Source organism: Otolemur garnettii, unplaced genomic scaffold, assembly GCF_000181295.1.
Source record: "Otolemur garnettii isolate 467f Iridium unplaced genomic scaffold, OtoGar3 scaffold00004, whole genome shotgun sequence".
Lineage (NCBI taxonomy): Eukaryota > Metazoa > Chordata > Mammalia > Primates > Galagidae > Otolemur > Otolemur garnettii.
In genome coordinates this window covers 23,844,390-23,863,068 of record NW_003852399.1, presented here as the reverse complement: position 1 = coordinate 23,863,068, position 18,679 = coordinate 23,844,390, and the positions used below count along the sequence as shown (strand labels likewise).

General features: G+C 46.0%; 1 protein-coding gene and 1 pseudogene across 1 annotated transcript in view; one reads left to right on the top strand and one right to left on the bottom strand.

The window, feature by feature from the left end:
- Nucleotides 1-4,635: 4,635 nt before the first annotated feature.
- Nucleotides 4,636-5,293, bottom strand: LOC100956018 (annotated as a pseudogene).
- Nucleotides 5,294-9,103: 3,810 nt separating this feature from the next.
- Nucleotides 9,104-18,679, top strand: part of BAALC (BAALC, MAP3K1 and KLF4 binding) — a 79,366-nt gene continuing 69,790 nt past the window's right edge. The window contains exon 1 of the mRNA XM_003782427.2: nt 9,104-9,405. Within this exon, the coding sequence (XP_003782475.1) occupies nt 9,246-9,405 (160 nt within the window). The 5' untranslated portion in view covers nt 9,104-9,245. The remainder of the gene's footprint in view (nt 9,406-18,679) is intronic.

The window sequence follows — 18,679 nt, the reverse complement described above, 5'->3', positions numbered from 1 at the left end:
TAGTCTGCACCCCATTGGCCAGAATTATTACTACAATAGTTCTTCATTTGCACTACTTTTTCCCTAGGAAAAATTGGAGCTTGTAAGGCAGTGAATCTATCTTTACTCCTTCCCAGATGACTGGTTCTAAAGGCCTTCTATTCTGTCCTTACTGAAAGTCTCCTTTCTGTAGCTCACAATAGTTGGGCAGAGCCCAGTGATGCTTTGGGTCACAAAAATTGGACTTTGGAGGTGGTAGGTGGAAGTCCTAAAGCCCTCTGGCTCCAGTTCCTGTAGAAACTAGTCAGGGTGGTCCCTGCCACAGGGTGTCTGAAAGCCACAGATACGTTGAGAATCCCATTATGTAACAAACACCACTCTGCAATAGTTTTCACAGGCATAATTTACTTCATTTCTTTGGATGGCTTTGGCCAAGGCTTTCTAATTCCCTGTTGCGAGCCTCTCCTTTTACATGGATTCTTTGTTCATTGCTTTGAGACTTGATGGAAAATGAGGACTGATTCATGCCAGTGAAGTTACAGATTCTGAACAGGTGGTTTAAGATAATTTATTATATTTATTATAGTTTATATATTTACATTTAATTTATTACAATTCATTAAGTGTATTATTCCTAAAGGATTAGGAGACAGTTTAATCCCAACTAGAGAGTTGTAATTTAAGAAGAGCACAGAGCTGACAGTCAGAGGCCTAGAGTTCCATCAGTTCTACAAACTTTTCTGAGCTATGATTTCCTAGTTGGTAAAATCAAAGGACTGGGTCAGCTGCTCTGGAAGTTTTTCTGGGTTCAGAAATTCTCTGAACCTATTCTGTAAAAAAAATAGAATATTGCTCTGTCAGTAATGATTATGTAGTAATGGTGGGAAGGAATTTTATTTGCAGGAAGGTTGTTAGCAGTAATCTCATAAGAAAAGGAAAAGCATAGGAGGGAAAAGAAAAAAGATGACCATTTACCAAACTTCTGCAGTGCGCTAAGGAAATTCACAAACATTATCTCATCCAATAATTTCCAGGATTTCCTCCTCCTCCTCCTTCTTCTTTTTATTGTTGGGGATTCACAGAACCAGGCTACAATGATTGCTTTTGTTAGATAAGGACCCTCTTATATTTGTGTCCTGCCCCCAAAAGGTGTACCACACCCCTTCACCCCCTACCCCCTCCCTCCTTCCCTTTCTCAGCTCTCCCCATCCCCCAATATGATTTTATACTGAGATAACCCCAAAGACTCAACCACAAGACTCCTGGAAGTGATCAAAAAATACAGTCATGACTCAGGATATAAAATCAATGTCCATAAATCAGTAGCCTTTGTATATGCCAATAACAGCCAAGATGAGAAGGAAATCAAGAACACAATACCCTTCTCAGTAGCTCCAAAGAAAATGAAATACTTAGGAATACACCTCATAAAAAAGGTGAGCAACCTTTATAAAGAAAACTATGAACTCCTAAGAAAGGAAATAGTAGAGGATATTAACAAATGGAAGAACATACCATGCTCATGGCTAGGAAGAATCAACATTGTTAAAATGTCTATAGTTCCCAAAACAATCTACAGATTCAATACCATCCCTATTAAAATACCCACATTGTACTTTCAAGACTTGGAAAAAATAATTTTTCATTTCGTATGGAACCAACCCCCACCCCCACCCCGTGTAGCCAAGGCAATTCTTAGTAATAAAAACAAAGCTGGGAGCATCAGCCTACCAGACTTTAGGCTGTACTACAAGGCCATAGTGATCAAAACAGCATAGTATTGGCACAAAAATGAGACATAGACATTTGGAACCGAATAGGATTTCCTTCTTAAGAGAAAGAGGCCATTGTGGCTCCCTGGCCCCCAGGCTGTGATGAGAGAAACATTGACTGAGTGCTTTCTATGTGCTGGGCACTCTTCTAAGCATTTTACACAGACTGATGTAATTAATTACAATTCTCAATTACAGATGTGGAAACTGAGGCACAGAGTGGTTAAGTAACTTGCTCAAGGCCATCCATTTAAGTGGCAGAACCAAGATTCAAACTCAGACAGTCAGGCTCCAAAACCTTAACTCTCCATCACATCCTCACATTGCCTCTTGTCATTTATTCACTGAGCAGATATTTGATGAGCACCAACTCTACAAAGGTATGGAATTAATCCCTTCTGAGGATTCTAAGCTGAATGGGACAAAGTTCTTATCCTTGAGAAGCTTAAAATACACATAGCTATCATTTCAGAAATGTGCATGGAATGAGTAACCACATTCAACCTAAACTAGATGGTACTTGACAATCATCTCCTGCACTCTGGATATGTTCATAATTCCATTCAAATTAGTAGACAGTGGCTGGCAAGAGGGATCCCCACTCAGGGCCCCTGCTTCAGAGGCCCCACTTTGGTTCTCCAGCCCTGCTCAAGGATTCCAGGGACCATAGAATGAGTCCACTTGGAACCTGAATTCCAGCCCCTTCTAACCTCCCTGCTGGGTACTTGAGACCTTGAAATTCTCTTCTCCAAATGCCTAGGGCTTGAGTTACAAGTAAGCCCCAAGAAGGCAGATTGCATCACCCAGGCACAGACTCCTCAGCCAGAGGAACAGCCAGGACAGCTATCTGTGAGAGGGTAGTGTGGATAGAGCTTGGACTTGTGGTCCCACAAGGGCACATGCTCACAAGGACCCTTGGGGGGCAGGATTTCTGTGGGAGTGAAAAGAGAAGTGGGTAGCCCATCTCTGCCTGTACTAACATGATCAGTGCAAAATTCCAAAGATTCAGAGAATTGCACATTAGAACTTGACCTTTCAGGTTAAGACAACTTATCAAAGTGAGACGATAGAACATATTTTATTTAAGCTTGCTAACTTGGGTTGCAGCTTTTACAACATGGATACACCAGCATGTGGGTTTCCATCTATACTATTGCCCCGGCTCTTCAGGCCTGTCCATGCATATTGAATTAGTAGTTGCCTCATCTCAGCACTTTTTAGGGCTCCTTTACCATGGGGTTTCAAATTCCTGTGGCTGTTATCTCCACCCATCACTCCCTCTTCACTCAGCACTTTGGCTGGGAGACGACTGCCCACAGTCAAGGCACCTTGGCTTCTTGGGGGCCTTGGGGCAAACATCTCATGACAACCTTCTCCTCCATCAGCTCCCTTGCACCCAGCCTGAGTTCCATGGTCAGATTTCTATCCATTCCTTGCTCCTCTGTCTTTGCACATCACTTCCTCTCCACCACAGCTGCACCTGGGTAGCTGAGGAGTCTTCACTGTCGGCAGAATGAAGTCATCAGTCTCAACTGGGCTTACCCTGCACCGTAAGTCTTACAGCTTCACCTCCCAGTCTCTCCAATAATGGTTAGATCCTTCTCCACCCCCTCAAATCTCTGAAACCCCCTCTCTACCTCACTCTTAGTAGCTAATCTTGCTTCTTACATCTCAGAGAACATAAACCCCAGCCCTTTGGAAACCGCTCGATGTCTTGGTTCCAAATCTGCAAATCTCAGGGCAGCCTCACCACAGCGCCCTCCCAGGCCGGTCACTGTGGTGCAGGCAGAGTGCAGGCCAGGGTCCCGTACCCCTCCTGGCTCCGCACTCCACATCCTCAACCCCTCCTGCAGTCCTAAACATGCTCTAGTTTCTTCAGTTAGAAAAAACAAACTTCTTCCATGAACTTTCCCTCCAGCTGCTCTACTGTTGTCTGATTTTCTCCTGTCCTTCACTCTCCACTCCAGTGTGGCCTTTGCTCCCAACCTCCCACTAGAGCTGACCTCTCTGGTGTTGGGTCCCACTGTCCACTTTTTAGTCCCTGTGTTATGCAATCTGCATCATACACATGTGGCTGAAATTCTTCTGTCCTCAGGGTTTCATGCCATTCTCCTGGCTTTCTTCTGACTGTTAAGCCTCAGTTTCCTCTTCTGGCTCTTTTCTTTCTACTCAGTCTCTAAATGCTGAAGGCTCCCTGCCTTCATCCTTTTTTTTTTTTTTTTTGCAATTTCATCATTTAATCCCCTCCAGCTTTCTTCGAACACTGAAGTCAACCCTGGTTAGGTCAAGGAATTTAACCCAAAGTTGTCCCTGGACTGTGTTTAACTTTACTTTTTTTTTTTTGCAGTTTTTGGCTGGGGCTGGGTTTAAACCTGCCACCTCCAGCGTATGGGGCCGGTGCCCTACTCCTTTGAGCCACAGGAGCCCCTCTTTACTTTTCTTTTTGTTGAACACCCGCCGTCAGGTGCAGTGTTGGGCATCGCCTCCCCTTGCAACCTGGCTGAATTGCAGGAATAGTCCTTACTGGAAGCCTGTCCGGGCCTGCACATGTGCTGTATTACAGTTACAACTGATGCATCACAGAACGTTCAGAGGAGTCTGACACAGAAACCCCTGACAATCCTGCTGCACTAGCACCAGTTCCGTCCTATGTGCTCTGCTGGTCCTGTCTCTCCAGGGGAGTAATGTAAAACTGAGATCACTCAGAAATATATGCCCCTCTGTCCCCTGACTTCTGAGCTCAGCAGACTATGTGTCCTCCCATGTCACACATCCTTGGCTCTGATTTTCACGGCTGGAGGTGGCCTCTGACCAGAGTCAGCTCAGTCATCCCTCCACTGAAAGTTCCCAGTTTTCAGGTGTCATGAATGAAGGAGCAAAGAATTCACAGGTCGATTGTTCCTTTTGCTTTGAACTTCTTTGCAGACCGCTCACTCGAAGGAAGCTGGAATTTGCTCCCATAAATGCAGGAAATAAAATCATCAATTTCCACAGCAAACACACAGTTTAGCTTGGGGATAACTTTTAGGTGGTCTTCTTTGGTTAATTTTGAGGATGTGCTTTGTTTCCTGCAGAAAGATTCCGGTAACACACACATAAGAAGGGCATTTGGATTTTGTGACTGAAATCACAGCGCCATGAAGATCTGCCTTTAAAAGCTTGGCTTGAATCATCTGTGGCTGCGTGTCAGGTTTAAGGCCATTGCACAGGTCCCTGATGTACTGTTTCCAGAGCCCATGCAGAGGGAGAAACAGGCTGTATCTCTGCTGCTCTGGTTTGATATCAAAGAGCTGCAGGTCCCTCCTCTGTCGGGCAGAAAGGGCTTTGGATTTCTTTCTCCTCTCCCTTCGCTTGGGGCGAGTGAAGTACTCCAGAATGACGGCCTTGAGCTCCCGCTGGTCCTCAGGGGCTTGCTGGCCCATGTGGGCCGTGCTGCGCTTCGGGAAGGCCTTCATGAAGGCCTCGGCCCGCCTGGCTCCCATCTGGACACGCAAGTCTTCTGCCTCTTTCTGAGAAAAGGCGTGGTAGACCACACTCTTCATTTTCAGGCTGCTTCCGGCGCGCTCCGATTACGTAGCCTGCAGCCGTCGCTCTTTCCCTTTCCCCACTTTGTTCAGAAGCCATCGGCCACCTAAACCTCTAATGTCAAAGTTCCCGCTGGAAAGTTTCCTGCGCCCGCGGCAGGTAAGCGTGGCCCATAGGTCGACCCGCTCCGACTGGCCCCTTCCTCCTTTCTTACCCTCTCTCCCTAGGATCTCACTCACTGCTGCGGCCCAGCCCAGATTGCTCTTCTGTGCTGCAACTTCAGATTTCTCTACCTACTCGACATCTTCCTTATTTGGATGTCACTTGGGTAGTCTGAAGTCAACATAATCCGAATTTAACTCTCCTTGTCTTGGCTGTGCTGATTCCATATTCTCCTGACAGCCCCCTTTTCCTTCCTGAACACTCCATTATCCATCTTATTTTCCCTCCCCTCCTTCCAGAGCCTTGGGAAGGCTGAATTGGAAGTGTAACTTTCTGTAACCTATGGGGTGCTGAAGCTTCTTGGAATAAATCAGAAACAGGGTGCCGGTTTGCCCAGATTTTCATTCCTGTCTCCTGTAACTGGCCAAATGTCAATGAATCTCATTCCCAGTTGATATTTTGCATCTGAATATGTGACAAGAAAAAAATGATATTTACTTTTCTCCACTGCCTGCTAGCACAGGATGTTTCAATGCAGAATGTGGATACTTCTTTAAGGCTGTGTCATATTTGAAAATGGTGATAAACAGTGGTTGGAATCTCAGACTTGGGGTCAGGTGCTGGGACAGACATATATTTCCAGCGGTTACACTGGAGAACAGAGAGGGACAGGAGTTGAGAAGCTGGAAAACAAAAACAGGGAAGAGAAAGATATTTGGAGAAAGAGACTTCTTTTTTCTTTCTTCTTTTTTTTTTTTTTTTGGAACAGTGTCTTGCTCTGTTGTCTGGGCTAGAATGTAGTGGCATCATGATAGCTCACTGCAAACTCAAACTTCTAGGCTCAAGCAATCCTTCTGCCTCAGCTTCCCAAATAGCTGGGGCTACAGGAACATGCCACCGCCCAGCTCATTGTTCTATCTTGTAGAACATGCTAATCTTGAACTCCTGGGCTTAAGCAATCCTCCAACTTCAGCCTTCCAGAGTGGTAGGATTATAGGTGTGAGCCCACCATGCCCAGCAAGAGACTTTCTTTTCAAAAATCTTTTATTTGCTAATGCCTCCTAAATTTACTTTTGTAGCTAAGATCTCTCTCCTGAGTTCCAGACTTGGAGCCATCTGGCAATTAAGCCTAGCATTTATAAAGCAATTCTTAACTACACCCTAAGCTAAGCTCCTCACTTGAGTTACGTCTCACAGGCATCTCAAATTCAACCAAAACAATATTCCTCTTCTACCTGCCATTTACAGACTTCGCCATCTCACCACATTCACCTCTACTGTATTCCCTTCCTCTCTGATGAATTGGAAACCCTGTCCCCAACTCCTCAAAGCCTCCATCACTGCCTCTGTGTGGGAGCCTCTTATGCCCTCCAGAATCCACTCTGGTTTCTCTGCCCACTCATTTCTCATCTGTCTCCAGAGTGACTGTTTCCTGAAACAGAACTGATGGTGGCAGTGTGAGGCTTAAAGCCCTCCATTGCTCCCGGCTGCTTTTAAGATAAAGACCAAATCCCTTTCTGTGGTCCTTTCCACCCCATTTGGCTCTAGCCTACTCCACTACCTCATCTCATGTTTACCTTCTTTGCTCACCAAGCTTTCTTTCATTTTCTAGAACATCCTCAACACCTTCTAACTCTGGCACTCTTTCTGACCTGACTCCTCTTTGGGTGGTAATGTTACAAAGCAGCTAGTTATGAAGGGACCACTTTGCTATAGAATGGAGGGAAGCAGGCTGGATGCAGTGGCTCATGCTTGTAATCCTAGCACTCTGGGAGGCCAAGGCAGGAGAATTGCCTGAGCAAGAGTGAGACCCCATCTCAACTAAAAATAGAAAAACTAGGCAGGAGTTGTGGTAGGCACCTGTAGTCTCAGCTATTTGGAAGACTGAGGCAACAGGATCATTTGAGCCTAAGAGTTTGAGGTTGCTGTGAGCTATGATGCCATAGCACTCTACCCAGGGTGGCAGAGTAAGACTCTGTCTAAAAAAAAAGGTGAAGAAAGCACAGGTTCCATTACAGATGTTGAAAATTCTTTCTTCCTGACTGCTGGTTCTTCTCAACCAAAGTATTCTGTGTGGAATTAAAAAGGGGCATATGCCATCCAAGTTCCAAAGGACCAGGGAAACTACTGTACCCCCTTCACCTCACAGCTGGGATGAGGTTGAAGAGGCTTGTCAGGGAGTAGGAGCTCTAGTCTCAGCTCTGTGAGTCTCTGCTCCCTCCTGCCTATGGACTCTGGCTAGTGCTTGCCAAAGACACCTGACGGCTCCACCCTAAACTGAACCCTCTGTAGCCCAAATTACAATAATTCAACAATTATGATTATTGTAATTAAGTTACAATAATTCAAAACAAATTGAATTACTCCAAAAAGATGCTTTATTATTCATTCAGTGGACATTTATTGAATGTCTACTATGTGCCAGGCAATGGCTTACCCACTGGATGCTACATACTAAATTTTATAGGCAATGTACTCTACTATAAATTCTATACATCATGTAGGTTAAAGTGAGTACCATACCTGTATTTTCTATCCTTTATATGTTATATTAAACATTGCACACTACATAGTCTATATACAATGAATAATATACACAATATATTACAAGAGTATTATGTATACTAAAACAATGTTTTGCCATACAGGGATTTATAATAGGAAATATACATTGAATGAATGAATATAATACTCACTCAGCACCCTATTATATTCTAGCAGAGCTTGGTTGTTGAGGATTTATTCTTCCAAATTCTTCCCCTTTCCTAGCCTTGTCTTTAAGGGTGTTTTCCTTTTTTTTTTTTTTTTTAACCACCTGTTGTGGGTTCTTTGGACAGGTGAATTCATTGGCCTACCTCAGTCTGAGCTGTAGGACAGAATACACACGGACCCGAGTGTGTCGCAGGGACAGACAACTGGCAGTAAACCCATAGAGTTTCAAGGCCACCCCTCCTCCAAGCCCACCCGGAGAAGGGGCTGGCATGCTGCCAGGTTCCTAGTACTCTTTTGGTTTCTGGAGAACAAAGTTGGGAGGATCATGAAGTCCCAGAACTGGACAGAAGGGGTGTTAGTGACAGAGTGCCTAGCCCGACCCTCTCGGCAGTCACAGGCCCTACTCCCTACTTTCCAGATCACGTAAGACAGGCACGGGCTCTGACTGCTCTTTAATTCTTAGTGGCAGCACTCCCTGCCCTGTTTTCCTGGGTTGTCCCCAGCTTCATTGTTTTCGGAACAGATAGCCAGAAAGCTTGAGGTCCCTTTCTAAGTGTTCCTCCTGAGGATGGATGGATGAATGGATGGATGGATGGAAGGAAGAAAGAGAGGTTTGGAGGATGGAGGGTTTGTGGATGAATGAATGCACTGAAGGGTGGGTGAGTGGATGGATGGACCGAAGGATGGATAAAAAGGCCAGGGGCTGGAAACTAATCTGCGCCGTGGTACCTGTGGCCCTCCTTCCTCTTCGAGTCGCGGCTCCTGCGCCCTGGCCAGCTGTGGCGCACTAAGGAGCGTGCGGGCCAGCGGGCGACTTGCCCCCGTGTAGGGGCAGCGGCGAGGGTGAGAGGAGCTGAGGAGCGGGAAGTCGGGAGGGAGGGCCTTGGAGGCGGAGAGGAGCGGCGGGCGGGGAGAGGGCCCGGCGGAGGGGCAGCGGGCGCGGCGGGAGCTCGGCGCCGGCTGCAGCGCGGGCAGGCGCGGGGCCGGGATGTCGCCGCCGCCGCCTCCTCGCGGGCCGGGGCTGCGCCGCCGGGGCTGAGCCACTGCCAAAGCCGCGGGCCGAGAGGCCGCCGGGCGCGCCCGCAAGGCGGGAGGATGGGCTGCGGCGGGAGCCGGGCGGATGCCATCGAGCCTCGCTACTATGAGAGCTGGACCCGGGAGACCGAGTCCACCTGGCTCACCTACACTGACTCGGACACGCCGCCCAGCGCCGCCGCCCCGGACAGCGGCCCCGAGGCGGGCGGCCTGCACGCAGGTGAGTGAGCCGGGCTCTCGCAGACCCGGGCCGCGGGGAGGACAGCGGGAGGACTGGGGGCGCCGGGGACAGCCAGCAGCCCAGTCCCTCAAAGAATTGATGGGGAGGGGGCAGAGACAGAGACAGACTGGACCTGCCCGCGGATAGGCAGACAGTCCCACGTCCAGGGAGCCGGGTCAATGAGACCGCCTTGCAGAGGACCGATCGAGTCCCTTGAGCTTCGGGGAACCCATCACTTCTTTGCTTGGCCATTGCTTGCTCACTGGCCAGGGATGGATGGGTGGGAGGACAGCCCCCCTCTCCCGCATTCCTGTCCCTCCACCACCCCACCTCTGATCAGCCCAGGTTCGCCTCCACCCTCCTTTGGTCCATCTTCCCTCTGGCCACTTGGTGGCCACCAGTTGGGTGACTTTTCCATCTACTGGCCACTTGGCATCTTCTTCTCGATTTATAGACCAGGCGCCTGACTGGGATTGCCTGGGTGGAGTCTTCCTCATCTCTTCCTCTGTCTACCTCTGGGAAAGAAGCCCCCTTGCGGCTTGAAAAATCAGAACACAAGTTCAGGGCAGAATAAACGCATTCCTGCCCCATTGCTAGTTCTGCACTTGAGCTTACTTTTCAAGCAGTCCTTTCACAGTAAAGGACTTCCCTCCCTACCCCGTGGTGCCTCAGGGCTTTATATGCAGCAGGGCATAAAAGTGAATTTTGAGTATAAATTAAATACTCTTACCTGTCTCATTCCCCACCCAGCGCAAATCTGATAGGAGACGAAAAGAATTTTCTGATCCAGTCACAGGTCAGGATTTTTTCTTTTTGAAAGCAAGTACTAATAATTATGGCACAGAGGTGAAAACTGTTGCCATAGACTGATCTTAAATAAGAGATCCGTGAGTTACCGACATTTAAAGGGAAAAAAGCCTCACTGTTTACTACATAGATAAACATAGATGTTATCAAAAGCTAGTTCAAGATTAAGATAAAATGTTTTAACTGTTTCCTGGCCTCTTTGTTGTTGGCATTTTTGAATAATGAAATCTAAAATAAAAAATAAAGTAGATTTGAAGCATAATGTATATTATAAGGAGGAATAAAGAAATGTGAAGTCCTTTAAAAGACTGATAATCCGGCTCCGCGACTATAGCTCAACCGGCTAAGGCGCCAGCCACGTACACCTAAGGTAGTGGGTTCGAATCCCCAGCCCGGACCCGCCAAACAACAATGATGGCTGCAACCAAAAAATAGCCGGGCGTTGTGGCGGGCGCCTGTGGTCCCAGCTACTTGGGAGGTGGAGGCAGGAGACTCGCTTGAGCCCAGGAGTTGGAGGTTGCTGTGAGCTGTAATGCCACGGCACTCTACCCAGGGGGACAGCTTGAGGCTCTGTCTCAAAAAAAAAAAAAAGACTGATAATCCTAAATCTATGACTCCTCCATAAGAGTTATCACTTTAATCTTGAGAATAGGTTTTCTCCATCTTTTAGGACCAAAGCTGGCTCCTTTTTCACACAAACTTTGTGATTTACATTTTAAAAATTGAGAAATGTCTATGAAAGCTGTTCAAGGCTTAACACTGTATTTGTCTCTAATTTTTCTGACTCATGGTGGCAATCAGTGGTTATTTTGTATTGCCGATGCTTTCAGCAAGTTACCAAATGATGTATTGGCTGAATTCAGTGTCACAATGATGATAAGAAATGAGCCTTCTAAAGGGACCTAATATATGTTAGATGTAACAGCGTTTCCCAAGCAGGTGTGGTAGTTCTCAGCAGAGTCAAAGGCCAGAGCTGTACTTTGAGGATAAAGGTTAAACAATCTACCATGAAATAAACTCCTATGGAATGGTTGCCTTGGTGACTGTCAGTATATGGTGTGCATGTGGATGCATGCATATGTATGGGTGTGGAGAATTATTATGTGATCGCTAAATATGTACATATATTGTTCTCACATCTTTCCAAACATTTAATTCATTTATTGCTCTGCCATCCTAACTCATATTCCATCTGTCTTAATCAGGACCCTGAAACAGGTGGGACCTGGGACGGGCACACTCAGTTATGGTTTCCTGCCCAATGTGGGACAGCCCTACCAGGCAGGTGGTCCTGAAGACCTGGATCCTTTAACCCCAGGACAGCACCCTGAGATCAGCAAGACTCTTAGATGGGCAGAGTCATTTCAATTCCTTAGAAATCCCTTTTAGTCTCAGGTAGAGGGACATTTCTGTATCAAGGCTTCCCTTAGAGTGTATTGACATTCCCTAGGGGTTTTGGAAGACTGGCTTGATTCCTGTGGACTTTTCAGACTGGGAACTGGTTGTAGTTAGTCAGAATGGGTCATCAGAGAAAGGTATAAATCTCTTGGGTTTCATTCACCCTGGGAGATTAGCCAGGATTTACACTTTTTATATTTTTCTTTTTCTCTGATCCCCCCGCCCACCTCATTCACCCTCTGCAAGTGCTTTACCCATGAATTCAATGCCAAACTGCTGGAGGACACCTAATGGCCCATGCCCACAGTGCCTGTGTTGAGATAGGAACCCAGAATGCCACTCTCTCCTGTTTACAGCAGTCTTCTGATGGAGGAAGGGTCCATGAAACAGCTGAATTCAGGAGATTCCAGATTGTAAAAGCAACAGAAAATGTCTTTTTTACTAGAGTTCTAGAGCTGGAGAGGGTCTCTGGGGGGTCAGTTATCCAAAGCAAATGAGATTCCCAATTCAATTGTCTCAATTGTCTCCCCAGCTTTTACCCTGAGTCCCCTTAGTCTCAGGAATCCTTTCTGGGACCCTGGTCACTGTCCTTTAGTGTCAAATTGAAGCCTCCTCTTGTCCTGGTTGTCTGATCCTCAGGATCTTGGAAGACAGGGAGTGGATGTAATTCATCTTTGTCTTTTCTGTGCTGACTACACTGTGCACCACGTGTGACACAAAGTTGGGGCTCTATGATAATTTTCTGGATAAACAGGCACTCTCTCTGAACCTGCCCTCCATTCCTATCAGCTCTTCCTAAATTCCCTACCTCTATGCTCTTTCTTGTAGTCCGTGCTATTGAAGTTTTCCCATTTGAACCAGTTTAACCTAGGTTCTCCCAAGTGTCTTTCCAATCCCATAGCTTCTCTTTAAAAAGTCCCCCTAATCTTACTGTACTCCACTGAAACATGTGGCATGGCCTAAAGATTTCGTTTCTCCTGTTGGTCTCCCACGCCTCAACTCCATTGCCACGTCTACTGAGAAGCCCTGTTTAAGTATACCTGCTTTTAAATCTCGTATCAATTTCTCTTACCTCATCCAGATTGAGGACATGTCACATGACAGTAAATATTTGTTGAACAAATTCCTTATTCACTGTGAATAGGGAAGGGGCAGTTTCCCAAAAGAGTTCCTTGCCTCTCTTCCTTACTCAAAAAGTTATCCTTAGCCTCTGGTTCTTGCTCTTTAGAGATAATCTCCACCAGCCAGTAGAAATGAATTAAATTTTTAGATTTGATTATTATGCAGCCTAGAGTTTAAAACATAGCTGAAGCTTTAGTATTGGGTATAGATTGCTTCTTTGTGTTACCAAAGTCTGTCTCTCTGTCACAGAAGGAAATTAAATTGGTTGGTCAAGAATGATTTTTGTCCTCATAAAAATCAGGGTGCTGGATTGATTTTTACTTCTAGTCTCTGATGGGGTCTCCAAAGAGAAAGGGAGTCTCTGAGGTTACCATACCCAGCCTTGCTCAGCCATTCTATGCATTAATAACTTCCTAGCTTCACCTTGATGTAATCACAAGTCTTTTAAATTGCATCCTTAACTGCCCCCTTTTGGACTGTTAGGGGTTTTTTGTTTTGTTTTGGTTTTGCTAATTTCCCTAGAGAATAAAACATTTTCGGTTTCTCTAAAGTACAGGGTATCCATAAAGTTCATGTGCAATTTTGAATTGCACACTATTTTAAATTGCCCATGAACTTTATGGCCACCCTGTCATTCTACTTTATAGTTTTAAATTACTAAATAATTGCTTTAGTATGATAGTAGAAGTTTGCAGAGTTAGAGACTCATGGTAAAATGCTTTACCTAAATAAACTGAAATATAGTCAAATAAAATGGAGATCACTTCACCTTACCATTTGCTAACATTTATTGATGGTTTACCCAGGGCCAGGCACTTGCTGGGCACTTTATGTAAATTATCTCATTTAATTCTCACCTCCAAAATGAGATAGGAACTATCACCACCCTCTTTTTACAAGAGAGGGAATGAGGCTTCGAGTGTGTTTCCCATTTCAGGCCTGGAATCCAGCTCTGTCTGATTCCAAAACCCGTCCTCCTTAATATCGCCTTCCTGATTAATGGGGGATTAGCTACAGAATTCTTCATTTTACAGTTTATGAGACCCAGAGTCTAGTCTGATGTCTTGAGTTTGCTATTTGTCAGCACAATTTTCTTTAGCACCATCCCTGAGGATGGACTATCTCTTCCTCAGGGAAGGAGGCCTTCCGACAACTTTGTGTGTGTGTGGCGGAGGTGGCAGCTCCCCTTTGAGACTCTTCCTGCTCCCTGGTAATTTATACCTGGGTTTGGAACCGTGTGATCAAGTCTTGCTCAGATAGCATTCAGTCCTTGGCTCTTGCACCTGCTGTTACTATTGGGCCTCCAGGCCAACCACATGTAATCCCTCCCATCATTCTCACACCTTTTGTGGGCCCGATCATATTCCTCTAAACACATTATCAGGTTTGTCAAAGCTGCTTTTCATATGAGTGACCTATGGTTAGCTCCAGAGTACAGATGTCAGCTGAACAGCAGGGCAACTTAGGCACACTCTTATATGGCCATTGAACAGAGCTCTCCTGGTGTATGTAGGTAAGTCAAGTTAGAGATTCTTTCTTCTCCTGCTATTGTTGCTATATTGTCTTGATGCCCCACAGTAAGCTCATGATGAATTAAAACCCTTAGATCTTTCTTTCTAATCAAATATAAGTTCTGGCTCGGCGCCTGTGGCTCAAGTGGCTAAGGCGCCAGCCACATACACCTAAGGTGGCGGGTTCGAATCCCCAGCCCGGGCCCGCCAAACAACAATGATGGCCGCAACCAAAAAATGGCCAGGCATTGTGCAGGCGCCTGTAGTCCCAGCTACTTGGGAGGCTGAGGCAGGAGACTCGCTTGAGCCCAGGAGTTGGAGGTTGCTGTGAGCGTGATGCCATGGCACTCTACCCAGGGGGATAGCTTGAGGCTCCATCTCAAAAAAAAAAACAAATATAAGTTCTATGATGTCAGAGATATTGTCTATATTTTCTCTGCTATGTACCCAGCACCTAGAACAGAGACTGGAATATAGGTGGCACTCAAAAATATCTTTGTTGAGTGAATGAGGTTTCCCCCCCCATGAATCCTGAATTATAGTTTTGATTTCAGTAACATAAATTTGGGATTTTTGCATTTATTCCTATTAAAAATCATCTCACTGGTTTCAGTTTGATGTTTGTATTTGCTGACCTTGATTCATTTTGATAGTGCTGTGAAGATGTTATTCTCGATCTTTGTTTCCCTATGTTGACAGACAAAAGATAAAAAACATTCATTTGCAGGTGGCGCCTGTGGCTCAAAGGAGTAGGGCACTAGCCCCATATGCCAGAGGTGGCAGGTTCAAACTCAGCCCAAGCCAAAAATTGCAAAAAAAAAAAAAACAAAAAAACACCTCATTTATTTGCTCTTTTGTTCATTGGCACAAAGAACATCTGGCTCAAAGATGAGTGAGCTACATTCCTTGACCTGCTTCAGGTCATAATGGTCCATACTTGAGGGACACGAAGGAAGTCTTGGAGGAGTTCAGGGGACTAAGCAGTTTGTTCTGCCAGAGAAGGAGCCAGTGTGTGTACAGACCAGGAGCCCAGTGAGGATGTAGGCACTGCCTATAGTCCCCTCCACCTCCCTCCACCCCTGGCAGCTGGGAGAGGTGCAGGAGGGAGGTGTCAGCAGTCTTGATTCTTTCCCTGAGAAGAAAGCCCTGCAGAGATCCCAGCTGGGCTTATTCTTGTTGGATAAACCCATTCTGCCCCCACCCATCTGCATACCTGTTACAATTTGCAATTATATTTTCAAATAATTTTTGACTGCTCCTCTCAAGGATGACTGTCAAAACCCCTCTTGATATGAGGAAGCTGTGGTCATGTGGGGGGGGGGGTCTTTACACTCACCATTCTTTCCCTGTACCTAACAACGTGCCTAGCTATAGTAGGCCCTGGAGTGCTCTCTCTTGAATAAATCTCCTAAAACTTCTATGTGTCTATTTCTTCTTGTAGATGCCAGAGATGTTCTCTTAACTCATCAGTTTCACCTCCTCATCTTTTTTGGGTTCTTATCTACCTGATTGGTTGCATAGTAAGAAAACATCCCCACCTTCCTTGTGCTCCTTTTGTCAAAGAGAAATCTCTTTGTCATAAGGGTTGCTTTGCAAAAATCACTACAAGAAACAGGTGGTAACAAACCTAGGTCATTTATAAAGGTTTAAGAAGTCTCCCATTTTCATGGCCCTTGCCTTCTAAGCAGGGTATCCCATCCTGCTACCAGCTCTCCAGGCTCTCGGAGAGCCCAGTGATAGATAGCCCCTGCCATGTTGCCTTGCTGAGGCTGGTTCCTGTTTCTATCTCTCCAGTAAGTCTGTGAGCTCTTCCGTGTTGGGAACCACATTGTTGATGTTGTGTGCCTGGCATCTACCACACATTTGTTAAATGGCCATGAAAATGAGTGAATGGATGAATGATCTAACTGTGCAAATGAAGCTTAGTCTTTCTTGTCATCTCTTTTTTGAGTCCTATCCTTCGCAGTCCCTTCAGCTCAGATCCCTAGACGTCTTGCCTTCGTCCTGAGATCTGTGCACCTGTGACCCACACTGTCTTCCTATTGATAAGGCCATTCTGCCCTTTAGTGAAGTTGGGTGTCTGAACTGTTCTTGGATGTTGTTCCTGAACTGTTCCTGGGCTATTCCTCCCAGGAATTTCTATGTCCAGCCATTCAGAGAAGACCTTTTGACTTCTGCTGCAATATCCTACCCCTCTGAGGGCTCTTTCAGCCCTTCTCTGGTCAGTCTGAATGCAGAATGAGCTCTCTCCTGCAGAGCAGACTTGAAGGGTGTACGCTGAGCCCAAATTGTGATCTAGCCTTTGCTAGTCTGGCCACGAGAAGCCCTTACTCACACCCCCCTCCCGCCCATGCTCAACCACTTCCATGTGGCTCACGATAAAGCTCTTTTGGAATGTGGACATGGACTAATTGTGTCTCACCAAAACTCATTTTGAAGTCCTAACCCCCTAGTCCCTCTGAATGTGAAAGGAGGCTGTTAGAGAGGTAACTCAGTTAAAATGAGGTCATGAGGGTGGGTCCTACTCCAATTGGACTGGCGTCTTTATGAAGAATGGAAATTTGGGGACAGAGACAAATATGCACAGAGAATCCCATATGAAGATGAAGGCAGAGATGGGGTGATGCTTACAAGCCAAGGAGCACCAAGGGCAGCAACTCAACAGAAGCCCCAAGAGACACGTGGGTCAGATGCTCTGTCAGGGTCAGAAGGAACCAACCCTGCCAGCACTTTTTTGGACTTCTAGCCTCCAGAACTAGGAGACAATAGATTTCTGTTGTTTAAACCATGCAATTTGGGGGTACTTTGCTACAGCAACCCCAGCAAACTAATATAAATGTGTTTGTAAGCACAAGCATTATGAACATTTGGAGACAATGAGAGGATTTTCACTGTTACTTCCTCACACTGGGCCTGTTTCCTTATCATTTAGATTGAAGTAACACTTACTGAACATCTACTATCTGTGAGAACTTTTCCTTTGAGCATTAGTTCACATCACTTTCTCAAATAACCTTATAAACCATTGTTATCACCATTTGCCATATGAGAAAACTGAGGCACAGTGAGATGAAGAGATTGAGCAAGGTCACCCAGCTTGGAAACGGGAGAGCCAGGATGGGCATTCAGGCCTCTTATTTCTAAATCCTGGGTGGTGGCCATGGTGCATGAATTTAGGACCCTCTTCCAATCCAACTGTCTTGGGCTTTTTTGAAAATATTAATGATTTGAAGTGGGACCTCCTACCAGCGTTTACAAGGCTGGGAGCTGCAGCTCTGTGGTTTATAGGCCACCGCCTCCCCTGTGGTGAGTGGCCTGTGCCTGTCTTTAGCAGGGCTTTGGGGATGCTCTGAGAATCACATGTATCCCAGCCACCTGATGGGCTCATTCAAGATGAGCAGTCTTTGTGCAGAAAACTGCACTTTTCTGGTTTTAAATGCATGAACACATGTTCTTCAGTGTTTAGGAAAACATCTGGAGGTGGTAGGAGTCAAAGTCTAGTTTGAATGGAGAAAGAGCAAGGGGAAAGGTGGTGGGTAAGTGAAGAGATTTTTCTCCACTTTTTTCTTTTAATACTTAGCAAATGTAGTTGAATTCAGGAAAATTATATATGAAGCACTGTATGCAATCTCCACTATCCGCAACTCCTCTATGTTTCCTGCCTACCTCCCCTACTCTCCCCTATTCTCCCCTGCAGCAGGCTCAGCTGAGCGTGCTGCTTTGTATTCTGGGATTTACAGTCTCTTTATGGATGCAGAAACATGGCCTTGTGTGTGTTTAGGGCCCAGCTCTCTGAGTCTCAAATGCCTGTGAGGTCAGGCAGGTTGTCTGCGAGTGTTCTGGCTAGTGCCACTCCAGACACAACTCTGGGCCTCCGTGTCAGACGTGATAGGTATGGGGTGTCTGCCTACATCTTGCCTTGTGGCTTGTGTGTGATGAAGCGAACCCAGAAGTGGGTAGATTTTTCATAATCTAACTGGATCTGCTTTTTGATTGGTGCCAATTACTCCTAGATTCTGAAGTTAGGTTGTTTATTAATCTTCACTTGTGGTGATGTGGAGCGTTGGACTTTTTCTGTGTCTTCATGGGTATTTTCGTGGGTGATTAGGCAAAGCTGAGTCGGTGGCTAGCAGCTAGGTGCCTTTTGGCCTGGAAACTCAAGCAAGAGCCTGACTGTCTTCTCCAGCCACTGCACCACACTTTGATACAGCCACACCCACAGGGCATGGCTGGTCTCTCTGCTCCCAATACCATGCCCTTCCTTCCATACAAGCAGCCAGCCAATCCTTGGACCTCTTCTATCACCTTCCCTGTTACTTTGTTTGGAGAAACTATAGCTCAATGGTTGACAAATTTGACTTTACCAACAGATATTTATCTGCTGTGTGACCTTCAGCAAGTTTCTTAGCCTCTCTGGGTTGCAGTTTCCACATTGA